This window comes from Leucopleurus acutus, assembly GCF_964270905.1.
Source record: "Leucopleurus acutus genome assembly, chromosome: X".
In the NCBI taxonomy this organism is placed as follows: Eukaryota; Metazoa; Chordata; class Mammalia; order Artiodactyla; family Delphinidae; genus Leucopleurus; species Leucopleurus acutus.
The window spans coordinates 7393273-7405695 of NC_139148.1; the positions used below are offsets into that span (position 1 = coordinate 7393273).

At 45.0% G+C, this 12423-nt stretch overlaps 1 protein-coding gene across 4 annotated transcripts in view; it reads left to right on the forward strand.

Annotated features, from left to right (window-relative positions):
* WWC3 (WWC family member 3) overlaps positions 1 to 4221 on the forward strand; it is a 120596-nt gene extending 116375 nt beyond the window's left edge. For 3 of the 4 annotated variants that reach the window (XM_082865231.1, XM_082865233.1, XM_082865234.1), the window contains 3 exons: positions 1597 to 1824; positions 1971 to 2098; positions 3534 to 4221. In XM_082865231.1, coding sequence (XP_082721357.1) covers positions 1597 to 1824; positions 1971 to 2098; positions 3534 to 3597 — 420 coding nt within the window. In that variant the 3' untranslated portion in view covers positions 3598 to 4221. The remainder of the gene's footprint in view (positions 1 to 1596; positions 1825 to 1970; positions 2099 to 3533) is intronic. The other variant, XM_082865232.1, reaches the window with a different exon arrangement.
* The last annotated feature ends 8202 nt before the right edge of the window (positions 4222 to 12423 follow it).

A 12423-nucleotide genomic window follows, 5' to 3' on the forward strand; every position in this document is an offset into this window, starting at 1 on the left:
ATGTCATAATCTAAGATAATACATGATCTTTACATTTTAAAATATAATAAATTAATAAACAGCCATTCTGTATAAGAGATTCTTCTTTCTTTTTTGACAAGGGAGTATATACAGTTTAGAAAATTTGGGTCTTTCAACTTGGAGCATTCTCCTACGTAGGACGTTCTACAGTTTTCCTTTATATACACCGAATTTTTTCTCCACGTCACGCCAGTTTACACACTTTTGCTACTTTTAATTTGTAAGGTAGTACCCGGGCAAGAATTCTTTGAAAGAAGAAAAAATTCGCAGATCTCCTTGTGGTGGTTGTATTTAGAGTAGCCGCTGACTGAGAATGATAAGAAAATACATAACTCAGCAACAAAAGTATTTCTCAGCAGCCATGCTGTTGGCATTTTGGCCTAGGTCTGTCTTTGTTGGGGGCTGTCCTGTGCACTGTGGGCCATTGAGCTGCATCCCTGGCCTTGACCCACTAGTTGCCAGTATCACCCCCTCCCCCAGTTGTGACGACCAAAAATGTCCCCGGAGGGCCCAAGTCACCCGTGGTTGGGAACCAGTGAGCTCTACTATGAATTCAGGAGAGCTTTTAAATGAGTTTGTGTATATTAAGTCACTTACATTTGCATTTAACTTCTGTATATGTGCAAAATAGTGTTATGGGTGTGTAAAACGCATACAGTTATTCAGTCCTCCCAACAACGCTGATAGGCTCGTGGATTTGTGATTTTGTTGCGCTAACTGCCTTCCCCAGCGTTGTTAGCCATGGCGTGGGAAGTACTGCTCTCAGCTCCGTGTACAAAATTCTATTCTCGTCTTAGAGCTTTCTTGAAAACAGGAGACTTGCTTACTTCAGGCGTGTGTGGGGAGGAGCGTTTTTTGTTGTTGTTGTTGTTGATGTTCGGCCTTGCTGCGCGGCTTGCAGTTGTAGTTCTCTGACCAGGGATTGAATTTGCAGCCCAGCATTGGAAGCGGGGAGTCCTAACCATTGGACTACCAGGGAATTCCCTGGGGAGGAACGTTTTTGACAGCTTGTGTGTGTTTAACCAGAAAGCCCTCAACGTGGTTTATAACGTGCTTTTTTCCCGTTATACAGTAGGCCATTAAGATTTTGCCATGTCGGTCTATTTTTCATCTTTCTACAGTAGCTGCGTTTTCTGCGGGCCTTATAATGTATTTGATCACTTTTCTCTTGTCAGGTATTTAGGAATTTTTCTGTCATAAAGCTTTTGCACATCATCAGCTGTGCCTTTCAGATGCAAGTCAAATGAAATTTCAGAACCAAAGAAAATACAACATTTTGTGGCTCTTGCTTATATTGTCAAGTAGCACTTGAGAAAGATGACGCCCTCCTGCCCCGTGTGACAGGATCTGTTTCTCTGCGCTTTAGCCAAAGCCTAGGTCGTCATTACAGCGGACAGCTTGCTGTCACTGGCTCATTACCGGAGTGGAGGTTTGAACCCGTGTCGCCCACATCCGTGTTGTGTTGGCGTCGGGCCACGCTGCGGGTGTCTCCCTCCAGTGGGGTCGGCCACTCGGGGAAGAAGCTGCAGGCAGGGCGCGGGCGGGGTGGGCGCGCTCACGGCCGCCGTCTCGCAGCCCTGCAGGTCCTCCCTGGCGGCGCTGGCGGCGCGCACGTCCCTGGACCTGGAGCTGGACCTCCAGGCGTCGCGGACGCGGCAGCGGCAGCTGAACGAGGAGCTGTGCGCCCTGCGCGAGCTGCGCCAGCGCCTGGAGGACGCCCAGCTCCGCGGCCACGCCGAGCCCCCGGCCTGGCTGCTGCGCGACGAGCGCTTCCGGAGCCTGCTGCGGGAGGCCGAGAGGCAGGTGAGGCCCCGGCCCGCCGACGGGGGGAGGGGGCAGGCGGGCGGGCCTTTCTCGCCTCCCGGTGCCCGGAGCTGGCAGGGGCTTCCATCGGTCTTCCTTAAAACTGGAAGCAAACCCGTCTGGTTCACCCCGCGTTGCTGTTCCAGACGAGACAGACCAAACTTGACTTCCATCAAGAACAGGCAGCTGAGAAGATGCTGAAGAAGGCCTCCAAAGGGGTGTGCCAGCTGCGCGGGCAGAACCTCAAAGAGCCCATCCAGGTGCAGGCGTTCAGGTGGGGAGAAGCCCAGGCCTCACTCTCCCGCTTGCTTTTTCCTGTCATACCTTTGTCATTATGAAGAGTAAAGTAAGTATTGAGAGGGACCCACAGGAAGTCGAGGACAAAGCAGGAATCTCCCCTGCTGTTAGCATTGTGCGGAGTTGCTTCCGATCTTGTTTTCTAAACACTGTTTTTTCATGCTGCTTGTAATCACAGTGTGGGTTCGAGTTTGCATTTAGCTCTTTTTAAATTAAAATGCCCCATGTTGCCACATCATCTGTTATCTTTTTTGGCTGTAATGTCTCATCTAACATATAATTTACCTATTTTATACACTGCTTCTTTCCAAATGTTTACTCCTGTAAACAGCACAGTGATCTACATATAGATACATATGTGTATCACCTTTGCCTTTTTAGTTAACTTTTTTTTTAATTTAGTTAACTTTTGATTGAAGCATAATAGACATACAGGAAAGCATGCATATCGTCCTATATATGAAATATTTCAGTGAATTGTCATAAACCCTACATGGCAAGAATCAAATGTTATCAGCACCCCCAGATTTCCCACACCAGAATAACCACCATCTTGCATTTGAATAGTGTAGATTAGCTTTCCCTGTTTTTATCTATTATATGAGGAAAATCACCCAGTCAATCTGTTTTCTTTTGTGTCTGGCTTTTTAAAAAATTGAGGTGAAATTCACGAAGCATAAGATTAACCATTTTAAAGTGAACAATTCCATGGCATTTAGTACAGTCACAATCTGTATTCAGTTCCAGAACATTTCCGTCACCCCAAAAGGAAACCCTGTACCCCCGGTAAGCAGTCACTCCCCATGCCAACCTCTCGTCAGCTCTTGGCGGCCACCATTCTCCTTTCCGTCTCTGGGTTTGCCTTTTCTGGACCTTTCATATAAGAGGAGTCATACAGTATGTAGTCTTTTGTGTTTGGCTTCTTTCACTTAGGATAGTATTTTTAAGGTTCATCAATGTTGTAGCATGAATCAGTGCAGTGTTCCTTTTTAGGGCTAAATAATGTGTGCCTGACGTCTAGCCTTAATTTTTTTATACCTCGAATTTTTACCTCCCCATCATAAAAGAGTATAAAACACTATAGCTATCTTCCTTCAACTATGATTTAGAACTCCTTGTATAGTTTTTCATTTATTCATAAAGAAAATATTTGCTGAGCATCTACGTATACCAGGCACTGTTCTAGGCACTGGAGACAAACCGTTGCCCTCATGGGGCTTTGTAACTTCTATTAAAATTTAGAGAGGGGGCCGGGGCAAGAAACTTTAGAGGGTTTGTATACAGATGTGCCCCTGGGGATTGAAATTCAGTGTGTTCTCTGAGTCAGAAAAGCTGTCATTGATGGCAGAGCCTCTTGCCACCTTTCACTGCATTTCTATCAGCCTCTAACCTGTAATTCTTTCCAATCGCAGGGAGAAGATAGCATTTTTTACAAGACCAAGGATTAACGTACCTCTGCCCGCCGACGATGTTTGATGTAGTGCTTTGTACACATAAAGTATTTATCTGCCTGTTTTATTTTCATGAAGTTCTTAGACTAGCTAAATTTGTCTTTAAAATATTTGTGCAAAGCTATTAATATACACATTTTGTAAAAAATAAAAACAAAACACATATATCTATACATATATATTTTATAATAGTGACGGCAACAGGGCTTGGTTTTTCCTTGTTGTGAAATTGACATCTCTGAAGACAGGTTATTTTATAAGAGATCAATTATCATGTTAAGAGTGTACAGTTTTTACGCTGTTTTATTTGACTTAAAGGCTGGAAGACAGAAACGAAGTGAGTTCAGGCAAATTCACTGTATTGTAATTTATTTATAGTACTTTTTTTTTCCTTGAAGGAAAATACTGACTTTAAGATGTATTTTAAGACTGAAATTTTGTTCTTCAGTATTTGTCATGCGGTAGAATGGAACATTGGGGCCGGTTTTGTGTCTGACATCCGAAATGCAAACACTATGTGCTGAACTCGTCACTCGTCCCGTTTCTCCTCTGTGCATTTATCATGTATATTGTACACTTTTGCACCCTTTGTGTTCTGTTAAGATGCCACCTTAGGGGCTCAGTCCTGAGTCAGTGCGGCGTGTGCGTTGCGGAGCTTGGTCTCCCGCGCGGGCTGGGCACCCATAGCCCCTGGTTTCCGTGCACCTTTCCGTGCCCACCCCGGGTCTGAGGCTGGTCACGGAGCCCCTGGCAGCCACACAGCCCACCCTCACCCGGCCTCGGCAGCCCCGCCTGCCTTTCCAGTCCGCCCCATCTGATCTTGACCGACAAGGAGGGCAGTGGTGGAGCTACCGCTCTGCTGCTCTGCCCTGCAGGAAAGTGAAAATAGAAGAAGGAAGGTGTGTTTTCACTGAGTCACTGGATCCGCTGATGGATAGAGCAGTCACGACATGGACATGATAACATTTGAAGGCGCTTTCTTGAGGAAGCCAGCTTCCGTGGGAACTACAGCTACCAGGCGAGTCACTCACAGGAGAGCATGTGCTTTCGATCGGAGGGCCTCCGCCCCATACTGGAGTCGTCCCAATATTTCTTAAGAAATCTTAGAACTAGCTCATGAGGAAAAAATTCTTTACGTAATAAAACTATACCATCCTTTAAAAATGCCAGGTGGTATAGTTTGCCTAATACGTATTTATTATATATGAAATGCACTCTCCTTCATGAGGCCTCGGAGAAGTAAACGAGGTGAGTCACACAAAATGTACAAGAAATCGGAACCCTCCTCCTGGGTCTTTGTGCCCCTCCCTTGAAAGGGCCCCTCCCCCCTTAATCAGCAGCATCTCTCTTCTCATTCGTCTGTAAGCACTCCCTTGTATAACCCACCTTCCTTTTCACATTTATTAAAAATGCATTTTGTAAAAGCATTTCATTGATATGTGACCTATCACGGACAGTGAAGTTGTCTGTGGTGGTAAGGCTGAAAACTCTGTGCTTTTTCACACTTGTCGCTTCTTGCTGTGTATTTCTGCCTCGAGTCCCGGTTTTTTTTCTTTTGCTAATTTCTCTGCATATATACCCACAACAGAGGTAGAGACACAAAACACACGAGTGCTTGCCAGAAGTACCCCCCCCAGGAGACAGCGTTGCTGCACGGGTCAGGTTGGTGGCAGGCCCTCTCTGTCCCCAGCTGTTGAAACTTCAGATTGATGGGTTGGCTGCCGCTGGACTCGGGGGTGTGTGGAGAGCAAGTCATATGCGTCTGAGGTACATGGCTCCCCAGACGTGGGAGAGCCCCGGCCGCGTTGCCGGGCCTGTGTTTAGGCACTGCCACTTGAAGCTCTAAGTGGGTGGAAGGGTTGAGGTAGCTTTCCTGCTAACCCCTACAAAGTAGCAACGTGGGGAAACCCACTGTGCCAATACGGAAAGCCCGCAAGGGTTTTCAAATGTCACTGCCCACTAGACACAGGTTTCTGTTTGGAATGCTTCCCCATCCCAGAGTTACAAAAAAAAAAAAAGGAGATCCCTCCTTTGCCCCACCAGAAACAAATGCAGCCCCAGCTTTGGTGTCAGTTCAAGGAGCGCTGTGTTTTGCGCCTTTCCCCTGTGCTTCTCCGCCTCCCTCCTGCGTCTGTCTGCTTTCGCACCTGAATGGGACCATAGTCAGAAAGGAAGGAAAAGCCAGGCTGATGAAGGACGGGGAGGTGACGGGTCCGTGCTACTTGCAGGCTGTGCTGGAAGTGGCACGTGGACAGCGACAGAGGCCAGGCCAGCAGGCAGGGCACGAGGCACCCTAACTGGCTTCTCTTTCGTGATCGATTGTGCAGCTTCCGACTAGTTAAGACTGCCACCCCCTGAAAAATATCCCACATGTCCGAAAAGTGAAGTCCTGTCGTCTTAAGGGGTATTTTCTTATAAGTTTGCCCATAATCGTGCCTTGGACAATCCGAAGTCTGCCACCAGGGTCCTTTAGAAACAGTGTGATGAGTAAAAGGGAATTCGGTCTTCACTTCATCTGGTCACGTAATTGTCACCACCGAAATAAGTAACCTTCTGTTGTGGGAATAAGTTATAATCAGTATTCATCTCTATTTTTGTCACTGTTCTAATTGTGTCATTTGTATTGTTTGAAAGTATTTCTTCTACAAAATTAAACTAACCTGCCTTAAGAACAGAATGGAAATGTGTGATTTTTAAAAAAAATGTAATTAGAGACTTAAATATATTAAAATGCATATAATTTTTTTCAACATAAAAATAGAGGTATGGGGGCTTCCCTGGTGGCGCAGTGGTTGGGAGTCCGCCTGCCGATGCAGGGGACACGGGTTCGTGCCCCGGTTCGGGAGGATCCCACGTGCCGCGGAGCGGCTGGGCCCGTGAGCCGTGGCCGCTGAGCCTGCGCGTCCGGAGCCTGTGCTCCGCAACGGGAGAGGCCACAGCAGTGAGAGGCCCGCGTACCGAAAAAAAAAAAAAACCCTGTGCCGGTTAACCGTCACCCCCATTTCTCCGCCTCCCCCCCCCCCCCCCCGTAACTGCTAATCTTTCACTCTCTGTGGATTCGCCTATCGTGGACGTTTCCTGGAAATAGAATCACATGCTATGTGTGCTGGCTTTGTTCGCTCTGCATCATGTCTTCTGGGCTCGTCCACATTGTAGCCTGTGTCAGGACTTCACTCCTTTCTATTGCTGAGTAATATTCCTTTGTGTAGATAGACCACATTGTGTTTGTTTGTTCGGCAGTTCGTGGCCATTTGGGTTGTTTCCACTTTTTGGCTGATAGGGATAATGTTGCTGTGTACATTTGTGTACAAGTTTTTGTGTGGACATAGGTCTTTATTTCTCTTGGGTCTATACATAAAAGTAGAATTTCTAGATCATATGGTAATTCTATGTTTAACCATTTGAAGAACTGCCAGACTATTTCCAAAGCCGCTGCCCATTTTATATTCCTACCGGCAGTGTACAAGGGCTTCAATTTCTCCACTTCCTGGCCAACATTTGTCATTTTGATCATTGTCATCTTCATAGGTGCACAGTGCCATCTCAGCGCAGTTGTGTCGGTTTTTAATTCACAGGATCCACGCCCCCTACCACACACACACCTTTGTAATTTGTGTGTTTTCTGATCTCCCACAGCCTGGACTTGGCTCATTGTATCCCTGGGTGTAGTTTAACATGTTCCTCTGAACTTTATTTCCTAAAAATAAATGCTGAAAAAAGCTGTTGTTGAACCTAAAAGCTTGATCAGATTCCAGTTCGTTTTATTCCTTTCTTTTTTGGGGGCTGGGATGGGTGGCAAGACATACCTTCATCCATCAGGTGACTTACAATGTTTCTTTTTATAGGGTTTGCAACTATTGATAATCAATACATAGATCCATTAATTCACTAAGGGTTGAAAAATGATGATATTCTCTCAATTTTTAAAACATTATTATTTACTTTGAAATGACTTTATAAAGAGAAACTTACTAGTCTATTTGGTTATCCAGTGGTACAGTTTGTATGGGAAAAGCAAGATAAATGCTTGATTTTTTTCTTTATTGACCAGTTTTGAAAATAATTGTTTCCCCAGCACTGTTACAGTGGTGACCAATTTTTTTTTGGTTTTTGGAAAAAATTTTTTTTTGTATCGTTATTATTAACACAAATTTAAATATGTTTGGTGTGCTTTAATCCATTGGAGTTGTTATGCTTATTAACGCTCACATTCCCTCCTCCGTACTGGTTGACTACTGGTTGACTGCTGGGTCCTTTTTTATATGTCCCCAGGAGTCTGAGATGACTTCCTTGCTACTGAAACGGAGAGGGACCCTACAGAGCCTTCCCGGGGACAGACGCTTGCCCAGGCCCCGTGTCCCCTGCCCACCTCTTGTATGTAGAAAAGCTTTAGCATCCTAGACCTTCCCTGAGTTCCAAAAAGAAAAATTTAATAAGAGAAGAAAAAAAAAACCAGAAACAAAAGAAAATATTCAAGTAAGACTAATAACAGTTTAGCCATAAAACAAGGTCAAGGGCCTTTGGTTCTTCCTCAGGGGCTATAGATAATACCCTGGGCCGTACCCTTCAGTTGTCTGCAGGCACTAAAACCTCCACCAGGTGGAAGAAGTTAATTGCGTGCTGGTCACATAGACCCCAGACCAGTTGGAACCAGAAGGTTGATGATCGAGATTCCTGATTTTTCAAATCACCCTGTTACCTCACCATCAACCAATGAGAGAATCGTGCACGAGCTAGCTGATCACACACCCTGTCACCCTCTCCCTCACACTGTCTTTAAAAACCCTTCCCTGAAAGCCACTGGGGAGCTCGGATCTTTTGAGCTAAGCCGCCAGTTCTTCCTTGGCCTTGAAACAAACGCTGCGCTTTCCTTCACCACAAGCCGGTGTCAGTACATTGGTTTTGCTGCTCCATGGGTGAGGGGACCAAGTTTGGTTCGGTAACACTACCCTGCTTGACCAGATGTTTGTGACCTGGAAATGGTCATTTCTCCAGGGAGACTTGGTTTCTTGGTGCCAGGAGTACTCGTTACTGCTGGGTTAGTCATTGTTTTTAGATTTATTGTCTGTCTCTGTTAAGTAGACTGACAATATTTTCTTGTCACGCATCTCAGTTTTTGCTTTGAAACAAGTGATCAGACACTGCCACCTCATTTTGGAGCAAGATTTGCAGGCCCTTGGTTACATCCAAAGGCAGAGGCTGCACGTCTTTTGGTTTGGAAACATCGTGTCTGGGACCTATGGCGAGAGGTACGCAGCCTTTTAGAATCTATGGTTTTCCGTCCTTCCCACCAACAGACACTCTGGCCAGATTGCTTTTCCTACTCTGCAGTTACAGACAGAATCCCCTGGGTAATAAACACAAATTGTTTTATTGCAATGGAATTAGTTTAAAAGAAATGCTTCACAGCACTGCCCAATAGAACTATCTGCAATGATGGAATTGTTTTATATCTGCACTAAAATATAGTAGCCACTAGCCACATGTGGCGATCAGGCACTTGACATGTGGCTAGTGTGACTAAGGAACTGAAATTTATTTTAAAAATATTTTTTAATTAAAAAAAATATTTATTTATTTAGGCTGTGCCAGGTCTTAGTTGTGGCGTGCATGTGGGACCCAGCTCCTCGACCAGGGATTTAACCTGGGCTCCCCCCATTGGGAGTGTGGAGTCTTACCCCCTGGACCATCAGGGAAGTCCGTGAATTTTAAATTTTATTAATTTAAATTAATTTAAACTTGAATAGCAGCTTGTGGCTAGTGGCTACCATATTGAAGCAGTGCAATTTTACCCTGTATTACTGTGTAAGGGGAATAATTATGTCCAACTGGCCAGGGGTTACATGCCCTGCTTTCCCCGTGGGTGGGTTTATGTGAGTTGACAATGGTGTGCAAATGAACTGGGCCACGTGGGGCTTTATATATAGGTGTGTGTGTGTTAGATTGTGAGTCTTTATAACTTTTTCCACTCGGCTCAAAATATGCTAGGTATTTTGATAAGCAGATATAGGGGTACACATTTTTCCTTGCGTCTCAGGCTGCAGTAAGGCTCTGCAAAGCACTGCTTACTCTTTCCAGAGCCCTCACTTAAGCCTCAAAACGCCCCCAGGTGGTGGATCCTTTTACTACCTCTACTGCTCCCCACTTTCTAGAAGGGAAAATCGAGGCTTGCAGAAGCTTGACAAATAGCACAGACAATAATACTGTAATGTGGTTGTTATGTAATACTTCAAGATGGCGTCTGAGAACATTTGAAGACATTGTTGGTTCTGGTGTAACACTGTATCCCAGAGACAGTTGTTTTTTTTTATTTTGTTTTGTTTTTTACCATGTAGTGTGCTTCCATGTCTACGAAAACTTCCCTTCCCTCTCTGTGTCCTAGTCACTGGGTTCCGCTCCCCAGAGATAACCACCCTTTGCAGCTTCCTGTGCATCAGTTCTGAAATAGTCTATGAAGATACAGGCAATCATACTTCCCACGTGCCAGCAGTACCACATTTAAGGGATTATAATGAAGCAGAGCTTCCAGCATGTTATACAATGGTGAACTCTTTAAAATGACTGGGAAGGGCCTGCCCTGGAGGTCCAGTGGTTAAGACTCCGTGCTTCCACTGCAGGGGGCCTGGGTTTGATCCCTGGTCGGCCGGGGGATTAAGATCCCTCATGCTGTGGGACTCGCCAAAAAAAAAGGAAAAAAAAAGCCTGGGAAATGGAAGATTTGGGTGAATGAAATTATACTCTATAAGCAGGGTGTCTCTGCTTCGGCACTAGTGATATTCTGGGCTGGAACCTTCTCTGTTGCAAGGCTGTCCTGGACACTGTAGGTTGGTGAGCAGCACCCCGGGCCTCCACCCACCAGATGCCAGGGGCCCCCCGCCCCGAGGTGTGGCAGCCAAAACTGTCCCCAGACAGTGTCCCATGTACCAGCAGCAGATAAGAGGAAAAACATGTAAACAATTCAAAGGGATTAAGAAGTAGAAGTCTGTGAAGAAAGCAGAAGGCGCCAGTATGGAGAAATTAAAGCTCAAAGGTTATTACATAAGTGTTTGAAGAATCTTTTCAGGAAGGATCTTAACGGCTATCTTTCAGTCTTCGCACATAGCAGAATAAGAAGTGAATTTAAATGGAAGAGAAATTAAGGCTGCACCTACGGACGATGAAACGGTAACATCAGTTCTGAGCTGCCATCTTCCTTCCTAAAGATTTTTATGAGCAGAATAACCTAGGATGATTAGGAATTGTTCTCTCCGGGCTTTGCGGTTAAGATTTGAGAATCTTCAAGGAATGAAATTTGCGTTAAAAAGTAGCAAAATGTACATAATCCATGATCATGTCTCCTACAGTGCTTTAAAAAAAAAAAAGCAATAGCTGTTTCTTGTTACAAAAGCAATGCATGTTAATCGTAGAAAAATTAGAAAATGCAGCTAAGCTAAAAAGAAAATGATAAATACCCTTCATCTCACTATTGAGTGAAATACTAAGGTCGATACTTTAGTAAATTTGCTTCCCAGTTGTTTTCTCTGTTCAAAGGTATATGCTTGCGAAGACATAAATAAAATATATTAAACTGTAGGGGAAACTCTTCCCTTCTTCCCTTCTAGGTTTTTTGACTGGTCTAATAATTAAATTGACATAAAATGGACGAACAGGAGAGAAACAAATTTAATTTCCTACGGTAGGGGAGCCCATAGAATTCTGAGACTCCAAGAAGTCACCAAAGCAGGCAGCTTTTATACCTTCTAGACAAGGAAACCGTAAGTTTGTGAAAAATTGGAGAAACAAAGGGGTTTGGGCTTGGGCTAGCAAATTAGTGCAAGTAAGAAGGTTTGTTTATACAGCCTTCCAGGTGGTGAATTCCCTGTCTCCGCAATAAGGATGCCTTTTATCCACCTGGTGGGGGGCAGGGTACCTTCACATGCCTTTGGGGGGACCAAGGAAGGTCAGAGTGTCTTTTATTTGCACAGGCTGTTTCTTCAGTAACTTTAATTCAAAATAATCAGTATGCCAAGTGGCCTATTTTGGGGGTGGCATCTTCTGCTTCCCTTCAACACCTACATACATTCGTCGGATTATTCAGCACATAATGCTTTGGAGCTTGCTTTTTCTCATATAAGACACCGTGAATGTCCTTCCATGTCGAAAAGTATCTGTTACCATATCTGTTTTAATTCTTGTGTTGTACCGATGTCTTATAAACTTAACCTATCCTCTGTTTCTGGCCACTTAACTTGCTGCTGGTGCTTTGAGGTCATAAATAATATTGCAGCAATTCTTCCTTTCACGATTCTTTCCGTTCCTTTCCTTTTTTCCTAATGAGGCTAGTTCCTGGAGCAAATGACAGCAATAGCTGTCGGGGCCACTCTATGTTTCAACCCGTGCATATCTGCAAGGTTTTTGGTAGGAATTGCTAAACAGCCCACCAGGAAGACTGTTCAATTTACATTCTTATGGGGGGGTAATCTTTTCTTTTTTTTTAAGTCCTTGCCAAAAGGACAGTTTCATGGGTGGTGGAGGATGTCGGAAGTGATCTCATTCTGTTGAAAACCGTGCGCCCCAGTTTTAGGCTTTTCCTTAATTGCCTGTTTGCTGTCATGTTCTTCACACTTGAACAATCACCTGGAGAAGAAAAGGTGAAACCTACTGGCAAAAAAATCGCCCCACGACGAGGAAGGTGCCTCTGCTTGAGTCATTTCCGCCGAGCCGGAACACAGAGCAAGTCACTTCGGACCTCGGAGGGCATTTTATAGACCGCTCCGCGTCCCAGCTCCCGTCGATTCTTGGAACTCCCACCACCGTAGTCCCGGCAGCCCAACCCCAGCGGGCAGCGCGTCCCGTGTTGGGGACGCGGGGG